Below are 24,244 nucleotides of genomic sequence, written 5' to 3'. Positions count from 1 at the left end.
AAAAATTTGAATAAAAAAAACTGGGCATCCACATCTCAAACAGTAGACATCACTACTGAAATTTGAGAAAAATTAAAGAAATTAACGTGAAATAAAATCTAATTTAAATCAATTCATATAAATTTAAAAAAATTAATTTCAATCTCCTTGCCTTTTTCCTGGCATTGGTTATATCCCTGCTCACTATCACTTACATGAGAGAGTGACCTCTAGGAAATGGAGAAAAAAATCCAGCTAGGAAGCTGCTTCACCACAGGTATGGTTAGCAATTTGGGATGAAGAATTAAAATGAGATCCAGTGATTATCATGGGTGCACACGTGCACATGCACACACATTTTCATGTGACTCATTAATACCAGAAGACAAAACGTATTTATAAGCTTATTAAGAGGAACATAAATGCATGGTATTTATTCAGAGGCCCGTAGTCCTCAACACCCCTTTTTCTAGGTTAGAAAATGTAAGCCAAAGGGGCACCTGGGTGGCAGTCAGTTAAGCATCTGATTCTTGATAATGGCTCAGGTCATGATCTTGTGGGTCACAGGATTAAGCCCCACATCTGGCTCCATGCTCAGTACGGAGCTTGGGATTTTCTCTCTCCCTCTCTCTCTGTCTCTCCCTTGCTCCTGTTCTCTCTCACTCTCAATATAAGTAAACTTAAAAAAAAAAAAAAGTGTAATTTATAGAAATCAATGTGGGTCCAATGCTATTGTTCCTTGGAAAATTTACCTGTTATTTTGATGAAGGCATCAAACCACGTTGTTTTGCTTACCCAGCACCTAGAGGTGTTGATAGTACCAAGTCCTCTTGGATGGCAAAGGCAATGGCTACCTCTGTTCACTCAGCTTCTCTGGCCAAGGCAAAATCCAAGAGAATATCCCTTTCCCCAATATGTCTATGCCTCCATTGTGATGGGTTAGCAATTATTGAAGAACAATTCCCATCCCTGACACCCCAGCCCTTGCCATAACTACATTGCACACTTGGAGCTTCTGGTGAGGAACAGACTAAACGATACAGGGGCAGTCCATCAGTGCTCCTACAATACCAGAATATTCCTGCTGCAGATAAAACATGGCTCTCTTCTATCCAGATTGGTCTCTCTTCAGGCCATTTCTAAGATACTACTTTATAGTTTCTCAAAGATGCTTGGGTATTTCTGGTCCATGCCAGGTGCCAAGTACTATAACCTAAACAAGTTATGGTCTTTTCCAGCTCAGTAAACCCAAAAGCCTATCCTCAGGATTTATTAAGATCCAAACTGAAAAATGGCAAGTATGCGCCCTATGAAGTATATGGTGCCATTCAGATGAAAACAATAGCAGCTGGTATATGGTAAGGCCAAACTCCCTGCTGAAAGCCTAAGTTTAAACAGACTTATCACTAAAATGAAAAAATCCTCAGCAGAAACTTCTCTTCTGTAAGTGGCAACATCAAGGACTAAAAAATATTTATTCTGTATCTCCGTTACCCAATTTTTTTAAAGCAACTTCCACCAACAAGTATTTCTGACAAAAATGGTTTATTAAGTCAATGATGACCAAGATACAAGAAGCTACTTAATAGTCAGGTAGTTTAAATTACTTTTAACCATTGTCTGTGATCTTTTTGTGTAACTCAATATAAACATGCAAGTTCTATTAGTTATATGTTCATTGATATAGCTGAAATTATATAACCTAAATCTACTGAGGATTTTTAGTTTTGAAAAATAATCTGTTGAATTCAAAGCCATAAAACACGAAGGGGTGAGGGAATAAGGAATCTGAAACAGATGGCATCTGATTTTTTTTTTCCTGAGTCCATCTTGAACATAATCCCAATAATGTCAAAATCCAATTTAGCTCTCCAAATAACTAATCCACATACTTAAAATGGTAATTCTGAAGTAAATTCACTTTTTCCCCCTCCCAGCGTCTCAAAGTTTCTATCTTAGGCAGAAATGAGTAGAAATAAGAAAGATGTTAAAAAGAGAAAAACTATCATTCCACAAATTCTACAGTTCTTTCATGAAAATCTACTTCCACTTATCTAAAGCCATTGAAGCAGTTTCTACCAAGACTGGCAATATTAAAGTTTGTCTACGATATCAGCTGTTTTTTTCTTTATACAGTGATTATTTATCCTTATTAGAGACCAAATCATATCTGCAGAAAGTAATATACTTTAAAATAGGAACAAGCTCTGGAAGAATATTCATTTGGTTTGAGTAAAGCACTGCTTGGCATTTTTAAAACATTTCCACGGTAACTCTTTCACTACTAATTTGGCAGCACTGATAAAATTAACTGTACTTTGTTCCTTACGTGATTCTCGTATGTGGTATATAAACCTTCCCAATCTTTCCTCAAACTTTTTGAGATCATCCAAGAGATGTATACTGAAAAGGGTTTAGTCATTTTTAGATTTCCTGACAAGCAAATTTCCTAAAGGACAACTGCAAAGATCCTTGGAATGGCCACATACTTTGAGTAGAAAAGCTCACTGAGAAGTGTCCTAACGGTCTGTATATATCCAGCCATTTTTCAATTTGACCAACATTTATTTGGTGCCTGTTATGTAGCTGCAATGGCAGACAAAACTTAAGATAGTATTTCTACTTCAAAGAGCATGCAATATAGTTAGAGAGTTTTTTTTTTTTAATGTTTATTTATTTTTGAGATCATGACCTGAGCCGAAATCAAGAGATGGGCGCTTAACCAACTAAGTCACCCAATGCTCCACAGAGTTCAGAGTTTTATTTAAAAAAAAAAAAAAGTTGAACTCTGTGAGCAGAGACACGGGAAAGAAATTTATTTGAAAATTTCTCTTAAAATATGTAAAACCTATAAACCACTCTAAAAAGTGATAATGAATTACAAACTTTATACCCACTTTCCACACATAAACAATCTTATTAAAGCAAATGATTTGACTTATACTGAGTATAAAGTACATTTAAAAATTATTAACTACAGCTGACATTACAAAGCGAAATATATTATTTGGTAATCTGATATAATGGGTTACGTGTAACTGTATCATTTTAAATCTATAAAGTGATCAATATAAAGACAGTTTCTGGGATTTAGTTCTATATTCTCATCATGAAGGCTTTAAAGGCAGAAATTCATTCCATTTTCACTTGTTTTACAGAATTACACATAAGAATTCTATAAGTACTGCTAATAGTTTAAGTCTAATTAAGATGAGTCATGCTACTGATGTTGATGTTAATCTTAAAATCACAACTATTTTCTAGTTTATGCCCCAATTTTAATTCTCTGCAGAGACATATGAACTTAATCAAAATATCTATATGTTGTACGTATGGAAGTGATGAATTACTATATTGTTTACCTGAAACTAATATAATACTGTATGTTAACTAACTGGAATTAAAAACTTTAAAAACATTTATATACATTATTTTTTCTTAATGTTTATTTGTTTCAGAGAGAGAGTGAGCGAGCAGTGGGAGGGCAGAGAAAGAGGGAGACACAGAATCTGAAGCAGGCTCCAGGCTCTGAACTGTCAGCACAGAGTCCGACACAAGGCTCTAACTCATGAACCAAGAGATCATGACCTGAGCCGAAGAGGGCAGCTTAACCGACTGAGCCACCCAGCCTCCCCTGTACATTACTCTTTAAATATCTTTCTATCAATCTACACTAGACACATTACAAATCTGAGAAAAATCTGAGAGAAACAATATTGCTCACTTCAGTAAGTGCATATACTGTCCTTTATTTAGAGTTTAAAGAAACATCTGATCATTGATTTTCCTGCTACTTATGATCAATTTCTAGAAGCCATTGAAAGCCCTGTTGTATACATAGGCTTTTGCAATATTATCCATTCACTTCCTGTCTCAAACCTCATTCCACAAAATTGTGCTACCTAGACTGTGTGAGATTAATGATAATAACCGATCTTTCAGTTAGAAGGTGCTTCCATTTGAAGTGAACTGTTCTTTAAATACAACACACACACACACACACACACACACACACACACACGCTCTTAAAATACTGGTAAAATTTTTTACTCATTCTGCTTACGAAGAAACTAAATCTCTGGTAGGTCCCATGACTTGCCCAAGGTCAACAACTAGCCAGTGGCATAGTCTGGGTTCAATCCCAGATTTACCTATCTCAAAGCCAATACTTCCACTTGACCACAATTATCTCCTTAAAAGATTAAGAGACAGGCTCAAAAGCAGAGGATCTAGTCTCTGAACGTTTACCTATCTATTCTGGGACATCTATTACCATAGTACCTACAATTCAGTCGCTAATTGAAATATAAATGAAGAGGGTCTTTCTGCTTCATTTAAACTAGAACAGGCTTACAGGCAGATAAACAGATTGGAAAAAGAGGCTTGCCTCAACATGTCTCGCCTAGACCTCTATATCTATACAGTTCCCCCAACCTATTTTTTACAAACATGCATATCTACCAAACAAGGCTATACCCGACCAGCCTGTAGTTTGGTGCTTTTCCGTACTGCACTTTTCTAAGACAATTTATACCAGATTCAATATCGAGCTGGGATACCTGGTTAAATATGCCATTCTGGCACTTTCCAAACATTTGAAGTATCATTTAGGGGCAACGAACCCAGTTCCAACCTCTCATATAGGCTGTGATGTTTGCCCACTTGGGGGTACCGCTCCGATAAGGACTCTGGGGCGAGAGAGCAGTAAAGGAAGAAGTGGAGGAAGCACACGGAAGTTGGGTGGAGAGAGGTCTCCTTACCCACTCTTCTGCCCTAGCTCAGCCAAGGGCGGCTCCCCGCGGTGCCCAGCCGACTAACAACCCCCCACAACCCTGAAAGCCGTGCTCCGTTTCAGGAGGGTAGGCAAGGGAAGCAAGGAATTGCCCTAACCACTCTGACGAGGTCCATGCTCCCCTTTTGGCCCGAGGATGCTCCCCCTTTCAGAGCGAATCCTCCAGGGGGCAAACTCCCGGTCCACTCCGGCCGAACTCTGCATCCGAGGGGGCGCCTCCTCCACAACCTCGAGCTGGCCACCCGACACTCTCTGCCAGCGGGGTCCCCCAAACCCTCCATTCCACCCCCGCTAGCCGCCACACACACGCCGGCCTGCGCCCCACCCAGGATCTCCGCCGGCCCCCTCCCCAACCCGGAGAAGGGCCCCCTACCAGCCCCTACAGACACGCACACCCTCAGGCTCCTGCCTCCCGGACCCCATCGAAGCCGGAGTGAGTACCTGGTCCGGCGGTACTCAGAGGCGCAGAAGGGGCGGGCGCGGTCCCCTCCCGGAGGCTCCGAGTGCTTCTCTACCCACCCGCAGCGGTGGCTCCTCTCTTTCCCAGGAGCGGGAGGGAGGAGAGGTGCGGGAGGGGAGGGGGAAAGCGAGGAGCCGAGGGGCTATTGAAGCCGAGCCGGAACCACTAGTGCTGGCCCCACCCTCGGCCGGGCGCAGAGTACCCTGGCGCTCCCGATAGGACGGACTTAAAGCAGGCAGTGAGAAATGGACACCATCACTTCCGGGTTATCCAGGCTACGGCCCCTCCCTAGCAACCGCGTGGGGTTGCTAAGCGGAAGTACCTTCAAAGATAACCACCCCCATTTCTTTTGGGACTACCAGAAGGTAGCTAGGAGCGGGTGCTCATCTTTGGCGACACCCATTTACCTTTTGCTCCTGGTCTTAGACGAGACACACTCTTAGCTACCAGAGACACGCAGCCCAACTTGCTTTTCCCTTCAGCTGCGGCACCCCCCGCCAATCTCCAGCCACTGTATACACCTGCTCCCTCCCTCCCTGAGTCCCAGGCCGACCTATTGGCTCTTCCTAAGGCTCTGTCTGGTCCCTTGTAGGAGTTATTTTCTGGCGATTTAGCAAGCATCTCCCTCTTGTGGATTTTCAGTTATGTTTCAACTGGTTTTAAAAAGTCTTCAATGCTACGAAAGCTTTTTCAGGCACTTGGTTCTCCTGTGACAGCCTGAAACCGAATGGTGAGAAAAGTTTTGTCTTCACCTCTCTTCCGTGAGGATTGCACACGTTTGTGTACGATCTGGAAATAACCTCGCTTAAATGGAGGAAAAACAACGATTGGCTATCAATCGAGTAGAATAATTCTGATCCTTAAAAATGAGAAAAGGTCAAAAGAAGCCAGTAATCAAACTGGGAAAGGAGGAAGACGTTTAATCCTCCACTCAAAATAAACTTTCATACCTACACTGTGGAGAAGGAAAATGTTAGGAGACCTCATTTATTCTTCTGTCAGGGTGATCTGGGTTTTGAAAGTATTTGAGGAAACTATGGGCTATCATGAAACCCAATATCATTAATCATATCTTTAGAAAATTGACCCGTAACGGGTGTGTCGAGGTGGTTTAGTGGGTTAAGCATCTGACTTCCGCTCAGATTGTGACCTCACAGTTTGAGTTCCAGACCCATGTAGAGCTCTGTGCTGACAGCTCAGATCCTGGAGCCTGCTTCAGATTCTGTGTCTCCCTCTCCCTCTGCATCTCCACCGCCTGCACTCTGTCTCTTTCTCTCTCTCTCAAAAGTAAAATAAACATTAAAAAAAAAATAAGAAAGAAAAATGACCCATATCAGTGGTAGTTAAATATTCAGAGGAATGTAGTTGAGCATTCAGAAAAAAATTAGTACAAATCTTGGATGGACTTTCTTATCTTGAATATGTCTGCTTAAAACAGTAAAGCTTGGGGGCACCTGGGTGGCTCAGTTGGTTAGGCATCCGACTCTTGATATCGGTTCAGGTCATGATCTCAGGGTTGGTGAGTTCAAGCCTCGCACGGCGCAGAGCCTACTTGGGATTCTGTCTCTCCCTCTCTCTGGCCCTCCCCTGCTCTCTCTCGCTCTCAAAATAAATAAATAAACTTAAAAAAACAAAAAAAAGGCAGTGAAGCTTGAGTAGCTCCTGAATCTGTTCTCTATTCCATGGCCGTGAATGTGCTTGCAACTGCTGGCCTCATTTTATTGGTCATGATAGCCTCTTAGTCACCAATATTAAACTGTTGTTCACCTCATCTGAGGCAGAGGAAATGAGCTTTGGTAACTTAAAAGAGAGCAGGTCTGTTGGTTTCCTGTACACATGAGACGGCATTAAAATGATTTACCCTAGACAGTTCAGCAAAAGCTTTAGGAAATCACTTGAGAATCAAAAGTCAGTAGTAGGTGGTTTACCCTTGCCATGGGCATGCAAATATGTGAGAGTATACACACACAAAATTTTCAAGTGGAATCTGAATACACCCAGTAACTAATAGTTGCTTTTGAAGGAGTGCCTGGCTGGCTCAGTCAGTAGAACATGCAAGTTCAAGTCCCACGTTGGGTATGGAGATTACTTAAAAAAATAAAAATTAAAAAATCAAAAAACAAAAACAAACCTGGCTGTAGGTGGGTGACAAGTTTTAAACCTGTTACCATGACAAAATAGATAATAGTATTTCAATTGCCAACAGAATAAAAAATTTAATTAGAAAAACAAATAAAACTATTGAGCCCAATGAGCAATGATTTATCTAAAACTATGGTGGACTTAGATGTCTCTAAACCTTAAAACATGATTATGGTAAATGTGCTCTATAGAAAGAATTACTTTATTGGGTAGTTAAGATTAAACATGGTAGTATAGAAATGCAGGTTCTTGTGCATCATTCATTTTTCCCACTGCCTGAGGAAATGAGTTATTAAAGCATTCATTTAAATCCTCTCTTCCTACAGTTCTGTTTTACAATTCAGCTGCTTTTGTATAGGTGTATGAATAACTCTAACTACTAACTGGTCATATGACTTCTATAATTCTATCATTTTCAGCATAGTCATTGCTTGGAGACCTCTAAAGTTGTGCAGCAAAATCCACACCTAAAACTAGCTATGTGGGTTTAACTACATTTTTAGGATTTTGTGAGCAGTACTGGAGGAGTTTTCTTAATATGAACCATAACTAAGACAGTTCTCTCAGATCTGGACTAGATGTCAAATAGCCTTCAAAGTCAGAACAGTTCTTTCATCCTGTAGATCAATATGGGACCTCTGGTCTTTTCCCCCAATCTCTTGAAAGCTTTTTTCAGTTTTTTTTAATTGTCCCTTGTAATCGTTTAAGAAAATTAGGGTATCATGGGCTCCTTGGTGGTGCAGTTGATTAAGCGTTGGGCTCTTGGTTTTGGCTCAGGTCATGATTTAACTTTTTGAGTTTGAGCCCCACATCGGGCTCCATGCTGACAGTGTGGACCCTGCTTGGGATTCTCTCTCTCTCTTTCTCTCTCTCAAAAATAAATTAACTTAAAAAAATTAGGATCTCTAACATTTATTTTTTAAAAACCTGGGGAGACTCGCTGGCTGTCAGAAGAGCATGCAACTCTTAATCTCCGGGTCATGAGTTTGAGCTCCACATTAGTATAGAGATTATTTTAAAAATAAGTAAAGAATTTTTTTAAATGATTAAAAAAAACCCTAACACTCAGGGGTGCCTGGATGGTTCAGTTGGTTAAGCGGCCAACTTCGGCTCAGGCCATGATCTCACAGCTGGTGAGTTCAAGCCCCACATTGGGCTCTGTGCTGATAGCTCAGAGCCTGGAGCCTGCTTCAGATTCTGTGTCTCCCCCTCTCTCTGACCTTTCCCGGCTCATTCTCTCTCTCTCTCTCTCTCTCTCTCTCTCTCTCTCTCTCTCTCTCTCTCTCAAAAACAAATAAAACATTAAAAAAAACCCCACTAACACTGTTACTCAATAATTAATATTTAAGTATTCCTAAAGTAAATTAATATTTAAATATTCTAGAGTTCACTGGCATCTCCAAATATAAATGATACCAAAACTAGAGTGTAACAGTTAGTGAATACTTGGGATCAGCTGGAAGAAATGTAGCCCAATTTACTACTTAAATGTCTAAGCAATATATAACACAAAAGACATAGCTCCTAACACAAGGACTCACTTAAGATACATGTGATATAAACAATAGAATGTTTAGCCTTAGGAAGAGAAGGCTAAAGGCTAAAGATGTAATAGCTATCTTGAAATACCTAAAGGTTGTAATGTGGAAGGAGTAAGTTGTTATGAGTTATTTCAAGGACAGAACCAAGTATAAGAGGAGGGGAATTAGAGAAATTCTAAGTTTTAACTCATAACATTTTTCATAATTAGAGTTTCCAACTAATAAAACAGTTCACCTAATGAACAGCTGTAACTGGCTTTAGGTGAACAAGATGAGTTCTTGTTCAGTGAAGTTTTGATTCAGTAAGGATCTCTTCCACCTCCATATGCTATCCTCAAAGGTAAAAAGAACCATTACAACAATTTTGGTTGGACCAAGGCCCAGCTGAACATTCGATTTTTCCAAAAGTGAATTAGCATGACATATTCTAAGTACAGTGAAATCTGTAAGCAGTGTATATATATATATGGAAAAGTTCAGTTAATTTAGGCTTTATTTTCTGCTTTTTAAAAAAATAAGCATTTGTCCATAAATAACTCTTTGAGCACACTGTACAACTCTCACTACAGTATTGCTCTTCCTTTGTGAAATTAGATAAACACAAAATACATATGATCCTCACAATGTTCAAAAATCCCAGAAAAGTAGTTTTAATCACTGTTTGGCAAAGATATTTACACTAGTATTAATAATTTTAACAAACCATGGGGCGCCTGGGTGGCTCAGTCAGTTGGGCAGCTGACTACAGCTCAGGTCATGATCTCACGGTCTGTGAGTTCGAGCCCTGCATCCGGCTCTGTCCTGAGTGCTCAGAGCCTGGAGCCTGCTTCAGATTCTGTGTCTCCCTCTTTCTCTGCCTCTTCCCTGCTTGTTCTCTGTCTGTCTCTCTCTCTCTCTCAAGAATAATAAACAATAAAAAAAATTTTTTAACAGTAAATAAATAAATAAATAAATAAATAATATAACATAATTTTAACAAACCAGAGGAAAACCAGATTAACTTTGTGAAGGGTATGAAATTACAAACTTAAGTTTAATTATTTTTTTAATGTATAAATTTTATTTTTTGATTCAATTTTCAATGGAAACAGGGAGTCTGTACTTCCCTTATGTTTAGAAGAGGCTAAGTTGCCAATATTTCACAAAAGTTTTGACAATGAAACAGATTACATGGAATCTTTGCCTAATTAAAGTGAGACATCATCATATGTTGTATATTTGGAAAGACCAGGTACTTTAGGTCAAATTTTTTTAGAAACAATTACATACCAGTATTAGACTTCATTGCATACAGCACCATGAAGTTTCTCTCTCCATCAGTGAAAACTAGCAAATCAGATTTCAGATCCATCAAAACTTGACTTTGATAGAGTTGGTTTGAGCTACTCCTTAATAAGAAAACTAATTATCAAGGAAGTACTAAGGATAAAAACTTGGTTCTCAATTTGGTAACATTCTGTTTAATATCCATCTCTAAAAGACAAAGCAAAAAAATATAATCTACAATCATCAAAACTTAGTTCGGAAGTTGATAAAAATCAGATCAATGCACTGATTTGTATTTGGAAGGAAAAACAAAGAACTATCTAGTAGGAGGTAATCTTAGGAAGCACACAAATGGATAATCTATTGTGAAAATAAGTATTCATTTATTAAAAACAAACTTCAGAAGAACATACTTGTTAAAACATGGTAAACTTAGACAACAGAATATCAGGAAGCAAAAAGTGTGATAAGGAAGCAAGAATATCAGTTACTAAGTTATATTATACCCACCTCTTTAATTATACCCCTGGTTATCTTAAAATATATAATGGTAGCTCTAAGGACTCTAGACATATCTCTGGATTTATGGCATGATTTGCCTTTTATGTTTTATTGATTTCCAATTTGAAAAGTACAGGCCCAAAAGGTTGTATTTTATGATACTGAATCAAATGCATTTCTAGGAAAATTTCTCTCTTTTAATGTAGTCTATGAAATCTTCCTGTCTAATTATAAAATTCTTCTTTTATCTGCTTTGTTGTTGTTAGAAACTTTATCAACTGTTTAAATTCTCAGGCCATATTGCTCTTAAGGAGAAGATACATAGCCATCCAAATTTCTTCAACATTGCATCTTTGGCCCTCTTTCTTAAAAAGGGTTAGGTTCAGTTTAATTAATACTGAATTTTTTTAATGTGCAAAAATCTAACTCTGCTTCTTAAAGCAAATAAAAGGAACAAAAATACGGCACCATTCTAATAATCAAACGCCAATAAAAATGGCAGCAGTACAAAGATCTAAGAAAATCTCAAATACAGCAGATTTGTAATTAGAACACCATTCAATGATTAATTTTTAGCAAGAACAAGAAGCTTAATAACAGGTAAAAGAAACCAAATACTGCGTTATATTGAATACCAAGGTAAGTAACCAATAACGAATCTTACAAATTCTCCAATATCATAATTACTTGCTTTTGAGTAACTCTATATAAGCCTCATTTTTTAAATTAAATGCCTATTCAACAAAGCTAATTGGAACAAATACATTTATCCAAATTTACATCCTAGAATAATAAACAGGAGACATTAGTCAAGGATGAATTAAGAGAGTTCTATTCTTTTTCATCATCTGTGTGATCAGGTGGCAAAGGACGTGCTCTGTGAAAAGAATAGAGAACTCAGTCACCTGAATATCAACTGCTGAAAAAAAAAAAGTTATCAACCTATATAAATCATGAAGCTTAATAGTGCAATGGGTCTCATCAAGTGAATAGAAATGAGAGAAAATTAAACTCCATTAGTTGACCAACACCTAAAAATTCCAAGTACCAGAGCAACAAAATCTTTATTTTACTTGTTAATTTGTCAGATGAGTGTTTCTCCTTTAGGATACATTGCTATTTTTATTAAAAATGGAATCTCTAATTCTATAGCATCTTCTTTCAACAGGTTAAGTGGATTAATAAACAGTATATCAATCCTTCATACAGTAAGGACTGTGTGATAATAAAAAAGCAAAAAAATTAACCAATCCATTTGAGCAGAGAAAACATACCAAGTTGTCATATTTAACTGTATGTCCTTTTGAACCATATAAACATATTACCTAATTGGAAAAAATCTCAAAATTGGTTAAGTTTGCATATGGTAGTTGCAGCTTTTGAAAAATAATTTACATTACCCCAAAGCCATTTTGTACTCATTACACTTTTTATAGAGGAAAGTCAATTAAAAACTTAACCATAATTCAGAATTTTTTAAGAGCTGATGAAGATCTGTGAGATCTATTCTGAAATAAGCAGTTTTCACATTAGATCCCATAAGCCTAAATGGTCATAGAGCTAGGTAGTGAAAGAAGGAAGCTAAAACAAAGGTATTCTAACTTGGTATGAGACTATCTTTGACTTACCTACTATTAGATTACCAAGAGGTCTTCATTGTGTTTTCCTGGAAGTAAATCATGTTAACAAATGAATACGATCATAAGCCAAGCATACTTTTGGCAAGGACCTGCTGTACTTTATGTATCATAGTTCTTTCTATTCAAGGTGTTAAGTAGATAGTTTTTCTTGATTCTGAATTCCCCCCCATGCAACTGAAAGGAGTTTTACCCTGCCTCTGTGAGAAAAATAAAGCCGTAGGAGTAGCCATGTTTCAGATTATAAATTAGGGAGTTTATAGCAGAATTCCTTCTGATAAACTGATAATTTATTATTTACTATCAAAAGTAAATCTATTGATTTACTATCAATAAAGAGATACAACTTTCTTCAACAAACAAATCTAAGCAAGGGGCCTAAAGGAATAATATAAACCTCTATTACTTAGTTTTATGTCACAAATTTTATTACACCATGGATCAAAATTCTTTATGAGAATATATGTGTAATTTTTCTCCATATAATTGAAAGCCTATAATATAGGTTTTATTGTTATGATGATCAATGTAGTCATATTTGGCTACATTGCCAAATATTTTGTTTCCTTAGTAGAAGTCACAAATAATTCAAGAGGGTTGTAATATATTCTGGACCTAATATTGACTATTAACCTGTCATATCAGAATGAGAAAGAACAAGGTACCAAACAGTGACAGGGAACTGGAATAAACTTACAGGATCATGAAAGTAAGTCTATTAAAATCCAAAATTTAGTTACTGATCTAGAGTTTGACATTCCTTTTAAATATCTCATAACAGGGGAGCCTGGCTGGCTCAGTCAGAAGAGCATACAACTCATGACTTCAGGGTTGTTAAGTTTGAACCCCATGTTGGGTGTAAAGATTGCCAAAAAGGTGTGCCTGGTTGGTTCAGTCCATGGAGCATTGATGAGTCAGCCCGTGACTCTCGATCTCAGGATTATAGGTTTGAGCCCCACATTGAGTGTAGAGATTACTTAAAAAAAAAAAATCTAGGGTGCCTGGAGGATTAGTCAGTTAAGCATTCAACTCTTGATCTCAACTCAGGTAAGGATATCATGGTTCATGATAAGCCCTGCATTGAGCCCCATGGAGCCTACTTGGGATTTTTCTCTTTTCCTCTCTCTCTCTCTGCCCCTTTCCCACTTGTACTAAATAAATAAATAAATAAATAAATAAATAAATAAATAAATAAATAAATAAATAAAGAGAGATGGTTTAACTTGATTTAACACTTCTTTCTTTTTTTTTTTTTTTAATGTTTATTTATTTCTGAGACAGAGAGAGACAGACAGAGCATGAGTGGGGGAGGGACAGAGAGAGGGAGACAGAATCAGAAGCAGGCTCCAGGCTCTGAGCTGTCAGCACAGAGCCCAATGCAGGGCTCGAACTGACAAACTGTGAGATCATGACCTGAGCCAAAGTCGGTCGCTCAACCACTGAGCCACCCAGGCGCCCCGATTTAACACTTCTTAAGCCTATTATGGCCATATTGGATACTGTAACATTTAAGCATCAGTGTGTGAAAACGTGAACCAAAAATTTCATGGAGTGTCTATTTTTTAAAAAAAAATGTTTTTTAATGTTTATTCATTTTTGAGAGACAAAGACAGAGCTTGAGCAAGGGAGGAGCAGAGAGAGGAAGACACAGAATCCAAAGCAGGCTACAGCCTCTGAGCTGTCAGCACAGAGCCAGACATGGGGCTCAAACTCACGAACCGTGAGATCATGACCTGAGTTGAAGTCGAAGCCAGCCAGGTGCCCCTGGTCACATCATTAATTTTCAATGTTTGTCTCTCTTCAGTCTTGTACGTGAAACTCCCAGCAGATTTAATATTAGCATTTGTTATCTGGTGAAATCCTTCAGATGCTCTGTAAGTCAGTCCAATTGGGGACTCACATAATAAAGAGTGGAATTAGTAGATCTGATGAAGACCTGTGTTTTCCTTGTCACATTGGACTTCTAGTCGCCATATGGATTGGGCTTTAGAATATGCAATGGTGAACAATAGAGTTCTTTGGCCTGGGTCTAAGAGTAGAAATATAGAAAAGCAAGCAAGACCACAAGGAAAATGGCTGCTAACTGCAGGGCACAGGTGGACATTGTGGGCTCAGACAGAGGACCTGGTATACTAGTTAAAGGAATGCGTGAATAAATCTGTGTCAATAGAACAGTGCCAGAAGCAGCAGTCCCAGACTGAGCATGGCCACCATTCTCTTGCCCACGTTGGTCACTGGGCCCTGGGTCAGACTTGCTGCTTGGTATGCTGGAGGATCACAGGCTCCTGGCTGGTACAGGAGAGAGAGCTAGCAGGGTCGTAAATTGAGGGGCATAATGACAGTGATATGGCACCATGTGGCCACCCATGCTCACCATTCCCCATACCTCCAGTCAAATAATTTGTCTTTGAACCACAACTTTTCCAAATTGCTTAAAGAGCCTGGATCCTATTATTTATAAGTCTATTTTTTACAAAGCAGCTTTCCTTGGCCTTTTTTTTTTCAAGTAGCATTATTTTTGTCCCAATTCTTAGAAGTATGTTTGTTGTTGAAAGTTGGTAGCACTGAATGAGTAGGAGGAGAGGTTTTTACCCAGAAATAATTGCTATTGATACTTGGTATGTTTTTACAGCATAAAAATTGTACTTTTGAGTGCTGAATTTTTGCTTAACCTCGGTAATGAGCATATTCCTGACATTAAAGGCTTAAAAAGCATGATTTAATAATCTTCTTTAAAAAGCGTGTACACTCAACTTTGTATGCATGCAGTTTTATTCCCACCTTGTTTTATTTTTAAAGTATTTTTATGTATTTTTAGAGAAGTTGGAAAGAAAATACACCATGGTGTTAGTTGTGATTTTCTAAGTGATGAAAATTTCTGGATTTTCTAACCTTTCTACATTGGTTATTTATTTCTTGTAGAGGCTGAACTAGTAGTTTTTTGAGGTGTGGACATAATAGAATTGATGCTAGATAAACCAACATAGAAATTTCTTTTTTGAAAAAAAGATTATAAAAAATAGACAGTAAAAATTAAAGAATAAAGACAGGAAGTTCATGGTTAATAATATAGCACTTATCATCTGATTGGGAACTGATCCTCTTTGGATGACTGAAAGGAGTAAAAATAATACCTTTCACTGATGTTTGAAATTCGGGAGTGACTTAGAATAAGATAGTACAAGTTTGAAAAAACCTCTGGTTTGTGTTTTCTTATCTGTTCAGGGAGAAACTTCAAAGTTACTCAATTTCCACTTGTCTTTTATTTTCAAGAATATAAGTATTTTCAGGCATGTGGGTGACTCAGTCGGTTAAGCATCCAACTTCTGCTCAGGTCATGATCTCACAGTTTATGGGTTTGAGCCCTGAGTTCGGCTCTGTGCTAACAGCTCAGAGCCTGGAGCCTGTTTCAGTTTCCGTTGTCTCCCTCGCTCCCTGCCCCTCCCCCACTCGCACTCTGTGTCTCTCTCTCTCTCTCTCAAAAATAAATAAAACATGAAAAAAATTTTTTAAACAATATAAGTATTTTCTTTATATTCCAGAATGTGAAACTTACTTTCTTTTTGCTTTTCCTAAGCCACTGCTTCCTGCCTCTTCAGGAATTCGATTCTCTTTGTCAGAATCTTTAGGGGACAGCCCAAAGAATTCTCCGATTCCTTTTTGCCACTTGGGAGTTGGGCGCACACAAACTGGATTCCCTCCGGCATACTTATTTTCAACTATAAAATATAAACAGATGGAAGTAAGTAAGAACTAAGGATACAACTGCCATTCCTTAAAGGGAAACAATTCTTTAACATCAAATCTAAAGAGTATATGGTATTACATTCATCTTAAAATAATTAGAAAATGTGCGATGACAAATAACTATTCAAATAGTCTTACCCATTGTCATATTAAAACATGACACATTTTTTCCTAATATGAGGTAGCACAGTGTAGTGTAAACCACCAAAATTTTACTTAACAAAGTCATTTAGTTAAAGCACCTGTGAAAGGCAAAACAAATAGACCGCAGTGTGAAAGTTTCCACAAAATTAGGTTTCACTTTTCAAAGCTATTGGCTCCTTTTCAGTTCATAAGGTAAATCCAAGTCCTGATTTTTTAAAAGTAAGTTCTACGTCCAATCTAGGGCTTGAACTCATGACCGTGATATAGTCACATGCTCTACCAACTGAGCCAACCAGATGCCCCGATTCCTGATTATTTTAAAACAGTAATATAGAGGAAAAATTTCTGCCTCCTAATGAAGTAATGGTTAGAATAGCAAGATGAGCAAATTACTGAGTCACTACATAGATCTTTTGCTTTAAACACATTTGTCACAAACTCTACCTGTTAAAGAAAACAAAAAGGGAAACTGGGTGGCTCAGTTGATTAAGAGTCTGACTCTTGATTACAGCTCAGGTCATGATCTCCAGGTTTGAGTCTGATCCCTGGGTCTGGCTCTGTGCTGACGGTTTGGAGCCTGCTTGGGATTCTCCCTCTCCCTCTCTCTCTGCCCCTCCTCTGCTTTCTCTCCCTCAAAAATAAATAAATAAACTTAAAAAAAAAATAGAGATCTTTAAAATGCCTTAAGGGGTGCATTTGGCTAACATAAGTTCATTAAGGGCCTATTCAGTTGACTCTGGCGATACAACAGTGGACCAGACAATGGGATGTAGCCCTAACTGGAATTTAATGGTACAGGGTATGGAATATTCTCAATAAATTCATCACCTTTATACTTTTGACCTACAGCTCCTTTATATCTAAAGAGAGCAAATTAGTACACACATGCATATATTTTTTGGTAAGTTGTTTCTAATTTGGAACAGGGGGAAGTTTAAGTTAACTTAAGAACCCATGAAGTTCTTCACAGTGCTTTCTTGTATGTTCTTAACTAGGCCTTGTGGAATTAATCTTCCTAACTGCTCAACTTCCTAGGAAAGGAATGAGGCACCAGATGGCACAGTATTTTCTCAACCTCTCCTTGCACAGAAGGAGTAGTGTGAAGCTATTTCATCGGGCCAAGTTTTCCCTCCTAATGTCCCAAAGGCGGTATCAGGAGCTGCACAGTTGGAAAACACACACACACAGACATCATGCCAAAAAACAAAAAAAACATGCAGAAATGAAAACAAAAACGTTTATGCTAAGCAGACAACTTGATTACCACGGTCAACTACTAGATTAATTCTTAATCTAGTAAAAGAGAGCTTAAATAGCCTCCTACAAGAAAAGGACATCTGTCAGTATTAAAAATAAAAACGCTAAACTAGAAAAGAAAAACAGGTTTGAAGATAAATCGTGTCCATCCCTAACCCTGAGGCCTGAGATTCTTTTCCTTGTGACCCCCACCTTTACCCCAACCTGTCAGGCAGCCAAAGCCCCCTCACTATATCAGAGGGCAAGAAAGAAACTCGAGTGTGAGAATCTCAGGAAAATAAATTCCAAGGTGGGTCAAGGGGCTTGCAGGTCAGAACTGCGGTGCCCGGCCTGATCCTCTTTGGAGAAGGTTCCTCCAGGGGTTGCAGGGGCGCTTTTTACCTTTCCTCGACGAAAGCGATGCGGAATTACTGGCAGAAGTGGAGGAACCAAGCACCTTCCTGGGGGCTCGAGAAGCCACCACTGTGGAGAGGAAAGGAGGTATTCAAAACAGAGCTGTAAGGTTCCGACACCGAGTCTCAGTGCCACGTTCTCACCACGGTCCCCGACCCCGCCACCTGGTGAGGAGAGCCCCGCGATGCAGTACAGCAGGCCAACCATCCCCTGGCCGTGCGCTCCTCCCTCTTGGTAAAGGGGCCAGGCCGCTGCTTCCTGAACGGCTGGACCATTTGGCTCAAAGGGCGGTGGGGAGCCCTGGCCTCTCCCGCTCGCAGAGGGGCTGCCGGGAGAACCCCCTGCCCCCCACTGCCTTGCTCAACCTCCTCACCTTTTCTGTAGGTGCCTGGGACACTGTCCGCTTTAGTCCGCACCATATTCAAACGCGAGGAGAGGGGAGCAATCAATGGCTTCCCAACCGAGGGTGTTTAACTGGACAAGGACCCGAAAACGAATCTCCCGCCACAGTTTATATTGGTCTCTTTCCCGCGCGCTCCACGGAGTCTCCCGGGAAGCCGCTCCCATTGGTTCCGCGCCGTACGCCCGCAACCAATCGCCAGTGTCCAGCGATGACAGCAACGAGGCTTGGCTCAGTACCGTCCCGTCCATCAACTTTGCAGAAGCTTGTGATTCGTTCCCGCCCCAAGTGGGAGGTGCCAAGGTGCTTTTTCGGGGCGCCCCAAGAGTGAGTGCTAAGATTCTGAGTAAGGGAAATGGACCTGCTTAGAAAAGAAGACCCAGGAAAGACAGCGAATTCCATTTCTTCAAAAGTTACCACAGGGTGAAATCCATGTAATTGACTCCAGGAAGAGAAACTTGAAATGAAGCGGATTTTTTCATGAAAATCAAAATAAAGAACTTAAAAAAAAACAAAAAAACCCTCAGACGAACTCTTTCTGCCGGGTCCATAACAAAACAATTCTATGGAATTTTAGAAAAGGAAGGTATTTATGAGGCTTTTCTACGTTTTTAGTCCGTATGGTAACTTGTAACTAAAGAAAAAAAAAACTGAGTAAATTGTGTATATATACACACATAAAAAAGAACAAATTAATGAAACGTCTTCCCAAGATCCAAATGGTCTCAGAGTTCCTTAAAAATATGCCAAATGTGCCAAGGGTACATCCCTGGCATACAGTGATTATAAATCTAGAATAGGAACTCAACACTATTTTCTATCCCTATGCCTATCTTCTAATTACAATACCCCTGGGGAGTGATTTTCACTCTCTGAAAACCATGCATAAAACATGATCAGATGAGCTTGCCTTGGGATGTATTTTGTTAAATGCTCACTTGAAAGGCAATCCTAAAAGTGTATGCACGGCATTAATTCTCTCCAATAAATTATGCTTGAACTTTCAGAAAATAGGCTAGTCAGTACTTCAACAGAATCAACAACCACTTTGTGTTTTAGAATTAAAGAATCTTAAAAGATCTAGACAACAGGTGAAATTATATATTATATTACAATTACATTAATTACATTATATTTCAATTAATTAACTAATTATATTATAATAGCAGGAAATGTATTGGAAATAACCTGTAGCTTTGTCTAAAAACCTTGGAGTCTAAGACTACATTAGAATTCCTACCAGAAAAATCAACAAGCCTCAGGGTATTACTTTCTTCTTTGTCATCACACACCTCTCAATACATAATCGTTCTTGAATGCACATTATTTCTTTTTCAGTTAAAGTGGCTTCTACAAAGGCCTGAATTACTTAATTCAAACTCATTTCCTAGGTCCCTGCAGAGATTAGAACAGCATAGAGAATCTGCTGGTCTTTCTCATAGTTCAGATGCCAAGTAAGTGGCCAGAAATAATTGCAAATATACCTTTGCACACATGAGCAGTTTATTACCATAGCTATGTTTATGTTTGTCTTTTAATAATAGGGAAGAAAACGTATTAAGGTAAAAAATTAGGAAACAAGCAGTGATCTCTAGCAGATATTCTTTTAAAAAATATTTTTAACATTTATTTTTGAAAGAGACACACACAGAGTGTGATCAGGGGAGGGGCAGAGAGAGGGAGACACAGACAGAATCCAAAGCAGGCCCCAGGCTCTGAGCTGTCAGCACAGAGCCCAAGGCAGGGTTCAAACTCACCAACTGCGAGATCATGACCTGAGCTGAACTTGGAAGCTTAACATATTGAGCCACACAGGCCCCCCCGCAGAAGTTTTTAATTTAAATGTTTACTTTGAGGAAAGCTTCTCCTTTGAGGTTTGCTTTTCCTTTATTTAAATAAAATACAGAGAACTGCGTGGTGTGAACTTTAAAATGTCAAAGGCCTAGGGCATTAAGAAAAGTTGTAGTACATTTGTATGAAATATCTGCCTAAACTTATACAAAAAAAAACCCTTTTAAGTCATGTAAAATAGGTGTGCTTGCTTTGCTCAGGCAGAATGGAGGCACCTGGGTGGCTCAGTTGGTTAAGTATCTAACTTCAATTCAGGTCATGATCTCAGTGTTTGTGAGTTCAAGCCCCTCTTTGGGCTCTGTGCTGACAGCTCTAAGCCTGGAGCCTACTTTGGATTCTCTCTTTCTCCCTCTCTCTCTCTCTCTCTCTCTCTCTCTACCCCTTTCCCACTTGTGCTCTGTCTCTCTCAAAAATAAATAAACATTAAAAAATTTTTTTACATAAATGATAATCACTGTAAATAGCATTGCATTATATGACATATATTACAAACCAGAGATTGCAATAATTAACATATCCTTTAAATAAAAAGAATACCTTTATTCTTAAAAAAAATTTTTTTTTAATGTTTATTTATTTTTGAGAGAGAGGGACAGAGCATGAGTGGGATGGAGCAGAGAGAGAGGGAGAGACAGAATCCAAAGCAGGCTCCAGGTTCTGGGTTGTCAGCACAGAGCCGGACGCAGGGCTGGAACTCATGACCTGAGCCAAAGTCAGATGCTTCACCAACTGAGTGACCCACTTAGCTGCCCCATATTCTTTAAAAAATTTTCAACGTTTTATTTATTTTTTGAAAGAGAGAGCATGAGCAGGGGAGGGGCACAGAGAGAGAGGAGGACAGAGGATCCAAAGAGGGCTCTGTGCTGACATGCTGACATCAGCAACCCCAAGGCAGGGCTTGAACTCACAAAGCGGGAGATCACGACCTGAGCTGAAGTTGGACACTCAACCAATTGAGTCACCCAGGCGCCTCCAGAATACCTTTATTCTTGAGGACCTAAAAATTTCATCATAATTTATATGATGTGCTAAGCCCTATTGTAAAAAAAAAATCCTGTCATAGTCTCTGTCTTCAAGAAATTAACATTTAAAATGTTTGTTAATTAATCAACTAATTTAGAGAGCATGCGTGCAAGTGCAAGCAGGGAAGGGGCAGACAGAGAGGGAAAAAGAATTCTAAGCAGGCTTCTTGCTGTCAGTGCAGAGTCGGATGTGGTGCTTGACCTCAGGAACCCTGAGATCATGACCTGAGCAGAAATCAAGAGTCGGACCTGACTGAGCCACTAGGCACCCCAAGAGGTTAACATTTAAATTATGGGAACTGAACAGATATAGAAAATGTAGAAGATTTTTATGAAGAAACAAAATTTGTATCCACTGTTAATAAATATTCACAGAGAATTTGGGTTTTTTTAAGCTAGAAAATCATATATTTTCCATTAATAACAAAGACAATCTATACCCAATGTACATCAATACACTTATATGATTTCGATCATTTATATCAATGGAAACATTAGCACAAAAAGTTGAAGCAGGAACCAATTAATGTAATTGCTCAGTCTAGATGGCCTAATGGGAATGAAGAACCTATCAATGTAAAACGAAGTCAGCCATTAAATTTATTAATGGGGGCGTCTGATGGGCTCAGTCAGTGGAGCACAACTCTTGATATCAGGGTTTTGAGTTACAGCCCCACATTGGGTGTAGAGATTACTTACAAAATAAAATATTTTAAAAAATATATCAGAGGACGTTAAAGCTCTCCAGTATAGTCTGGCTAAATTTTCATCAGTCCATCGTCCCAGTGGAGTAGAGAGTACTGACACACATGCAAGTTTGGTCTTCTTGGGTTGAAATACCTTTGACTCTTTAAAAATCACTGCAGCGTGGGCAAATAGGTTAAATAGGTGATGGGGATTAAGGAATGCATTTGTCCTGAAAAATTTAACAGAAGACCATGGGGGAGGGGAAGGGAGAAAAAAAAGTTAGGGAGGGAGCCAGACCATAAAAGACTCTTAAAAACTGGGAATAAACTGAGGGCTGATAAGGGGTGGAGGGAGGGGAAAGTGGGTGGTGGGCACTGAGGAGGTCACCTGTTGGGATGAGCACTGGGTGTTGTATAGAAACTAATTTGACAACAAATTTCATATTAAATAAATTTAAAAAAAGGAATGCACTTGTGATGAGCACCAGGTGTTAGACGGGAGTGTTAAATCACTATATTGTACATCAGAAACTAATATAACTGTATGTTAACTGTAATTAAACACAAAACTTAAAAAGAGAAGTCATTGTTGGCCAAAAAAAAGTATTACATAAATTAAAAAAAAAATCACTCAGAATTTATGTCAAAGTTCTTTAAAGACAAATCATAACACCTGTTATATTACAAGTTTTTCCTCCTGGAGCTTCCTGACTTGTTTTGGCCCTCCTGGAAAAGACCTGGCTCAAAAATTAAATAGAAAAAGGTTCTTGCAGCATGAACCTAGTATTAGACCATACAGAGTATTAATAAAACCACGACCACCAAAGCAAATCCCTGAAGCAGTTATTCTAGCTTGCAAGTGCTATTTTAAATGTTTTACATAAACTAGAGCAATTTTTTTTTAAGTTAGTTTATTTTGAGAGACAGAGAGAGAGGGCGTGAGTGAGCAAGAGTGCATGCAAGCAGGGGAGAGTCAGAGAGAGAATCCCAAGCAGGTCCCGACCTGCCAGAGAAGAGCCCTAGAGCCGGCTGAATCGCAGGAACTGGGAGATCATGATTTGAGAAGGAATCAAGAGTCCCATGCTTAACCCAGTAAATCTTACCCAGGGGCCTCAAAACCAGAACAAGTTAAAAGCTGGCCTCTCAGATTACAGTTTTGATTTATCTTTACCTCGACTATAGTTTTTATAGGTAATTACACTGTCTTCTCAACCGAATTCCTGATTCTCGAGTCCTACATCTTACCACGCAGAAAAATCAGGCGCAGATTAGCTCTGGTTCCAGCATAAACACACCAGGAAGTGGGAAGGAGGAGGCGGCACAGGTGGGAGGGATCTGTGCTGGGGCGGTACAACCGCGAGGGGCGGTGCAGGCTGGCGGAACCCGCGCGAACGAGGTTGGTGTTGCGAAGGGGACTAGTCCAGTGCAGGACTTAGGGCTGTTGGAGCCCAGCTGGTTCCGGCTGGGAAAAATGGCGGTGGCTGGGGCGGCGTCCCGGGAGCAGCTGGTGGGCTGGTGTACCCAGCAGTTAAGGAAAACTTTCGGCCTGGATGTCAGCGAGGAGATCATGCAGTGAGACTGGTTGGGGTCTAAGGCGGGAAGGACCTCTGGGATGTGCACTGGCTGAAAGGGGAAGAGGGGAAGACTAAAAAGTTGATGAGAGTGAAGAAATATAGAAGGGCTGCTCTGGGACTCTAGGCGCCGAATTTGACCTCCGGCTTTACACTGCAGCTTCTGGGACAGGGTGTCAGGCTCCACAATCGGTCGGTGGGGCCTTTTTTCTTAGGAAAACTTCAGATCTCTGATAACTAAACCTGTAAGACTGTCCCTGGAGCCAATTTCCTGATAGATTCTGCAGAGAAGGGCCAAGCCAAATTATCTTTGCAAAAATTCCTTACTCTGAGCATTTGAGTTTGCCGGATCTGCGTGGTGTTTAATATTAAATAGGACCTGGACTTTAAATGGAGGCGGCTGAAGTAAGGTGCAAATAGCTCCTGACTGAGGAGTCCCAGGTTCTATTTTCTGTTGTCATTTACCACTTTCGGGATCTTGGGCAACTTTTTTTTTTCTTTTTAAATATTGGGCTACCTAATTTTCCTCTCTGTACCTTAATTTCCTCATGTGTAAACTGAATACTGAGCAGAGTTTATCTTTAATACTTTGATACCTATAAAATGGAGATCGTGACATAATTTAGTATTTTTTCTTTCAATTGATTTAACATATTTGTTGCTCTGCTGCATAACATGCTGTGGCCATAAAGGCTCTTGAGACCATTGGGTTCCGCGTGGTTGAGGAGTGCTGACTGGGGGAAATGTAGGGTGTTGTGGGAGCACGGAGTAAAGGATTCCCACTAAGATTTGAGAAACTTGAAAGGTTTACTTCAAGGAATCACTTTCACCTGAAAACTAAAGGGTGGGTAGGTG

At 39.3% G+C, this 24,244-nt stretch overlaps 3 protein-coding genes across 15 annotated transcripts in view; 1 reads left to right on the top strand and 2 right to left on the bottom strand.

Annotated features, from left to right (window-relative positions):
• The window catches only part of CSNK1G1 (casein kinase 1 gamma 1), a 160,394-nt gene extending 154,931 nt beyond the window's left edge, over positions 1-5,463 (bottom strand). For 3 of the 9 annotated variants that reach the window (XR_008299124.1, XM_015085544.3, XM_053223899.1), the window contains exon 1: positions 5,213-5,460. The gene's annotated coding sequence lies outside the window, so the exon portion shown is untranslated. Of the gene's footprint in view, positions 1-731; positions 3,048-5,212 lie in introns of those variants that run through there. The other 6 variants (XM_027067491.2, XM_027067496.2, XR_003423124.2 and 3 more) reach the window with 5 other exon arrangements.
• A 5,080-nt stretch (positions 5,464-10,543) lies between these two features.
• PCLAF (PCNA clamp associated factor) lies at positions 10,544-23,191 on the bottom strand. 2 transcript variants are annotated; one of them, XM_027067500.2, is made up of 6 exons: positions 23,064-23,191; positions 18,233-18,601; positions 17,848-17,928; positions 15,875-16,037; positions 12,310-12,347; positions 10,544-11,558 (listed from the first exon to the last, which is right to left on the bottom strand). In XM_027067500.2, exons 2-5 carry the CDS (start codon positions 18,276-18,278, stop codon positions 12,335-12,337), a joined length of 303 nt encoding a protein of 100 aa, XP_026923301.1. In that variant the 5' UTR covers positions 18,279-18,601; positions 23,064-23,191; the 3' UTR covers positions 10,544-11,558; positions 12,310-12,334. The 2 variants fall into 2 exon arrangements, with proteins under 2 accessions (XP_026923301.1, XP_014941046.1); XM_015085560.3 differs by lacking the exon at positions 12,310-12,347 and having other exon boundaries at positions 23,064-23,189.
• A 43-nt stretch (positions 23,192-23,234) lies between these two features.
• Positions 23,235-24,244, top strand: part of TRIP4 (thyroid hormone receptor interactor 4) — a 65,450-nt gene continuing 64,440 nt past the window's right edge. For all 4 annotated transcript variants that reach the window (XR_003423125.2, XM_027067499.2, XM_053223895.1 and 1 more), the window contains exon 1: positions 23,235-23,390. Coding sequence is in view for 3 of the 4 variants with exons in the window: in XM_027067499.2 (XP_026923300.1) it covers positions 23,290-23,390 (101 nt within the window). In the remaining variant the exon portion in view is untranslated. The remainder of the gene's footprint in view (positions 23,391-24,244) is intronic.

Source organism: Acinonyx jubatus, chromosome B3 (assembly GCF_027475565.1).
Source record: "Acinonyx jubatus isolate Ajub_Pintada_27869175 chromosome B3, VMU_Ajub_asm_v1.0, whole genome shotgun sequence".
In the NCBI taxonomy this organism is placed as follows: Eukaryota; Metazoa; Chordata; class Mammalia; order Carnivora; family Felidae; genus Acinonyx; species Acinonyx jubatus.
Note: the sequence above shows the minus strand (reverse complement) of the source record. Positions and strands in the feature narration are given on the sequence as shown.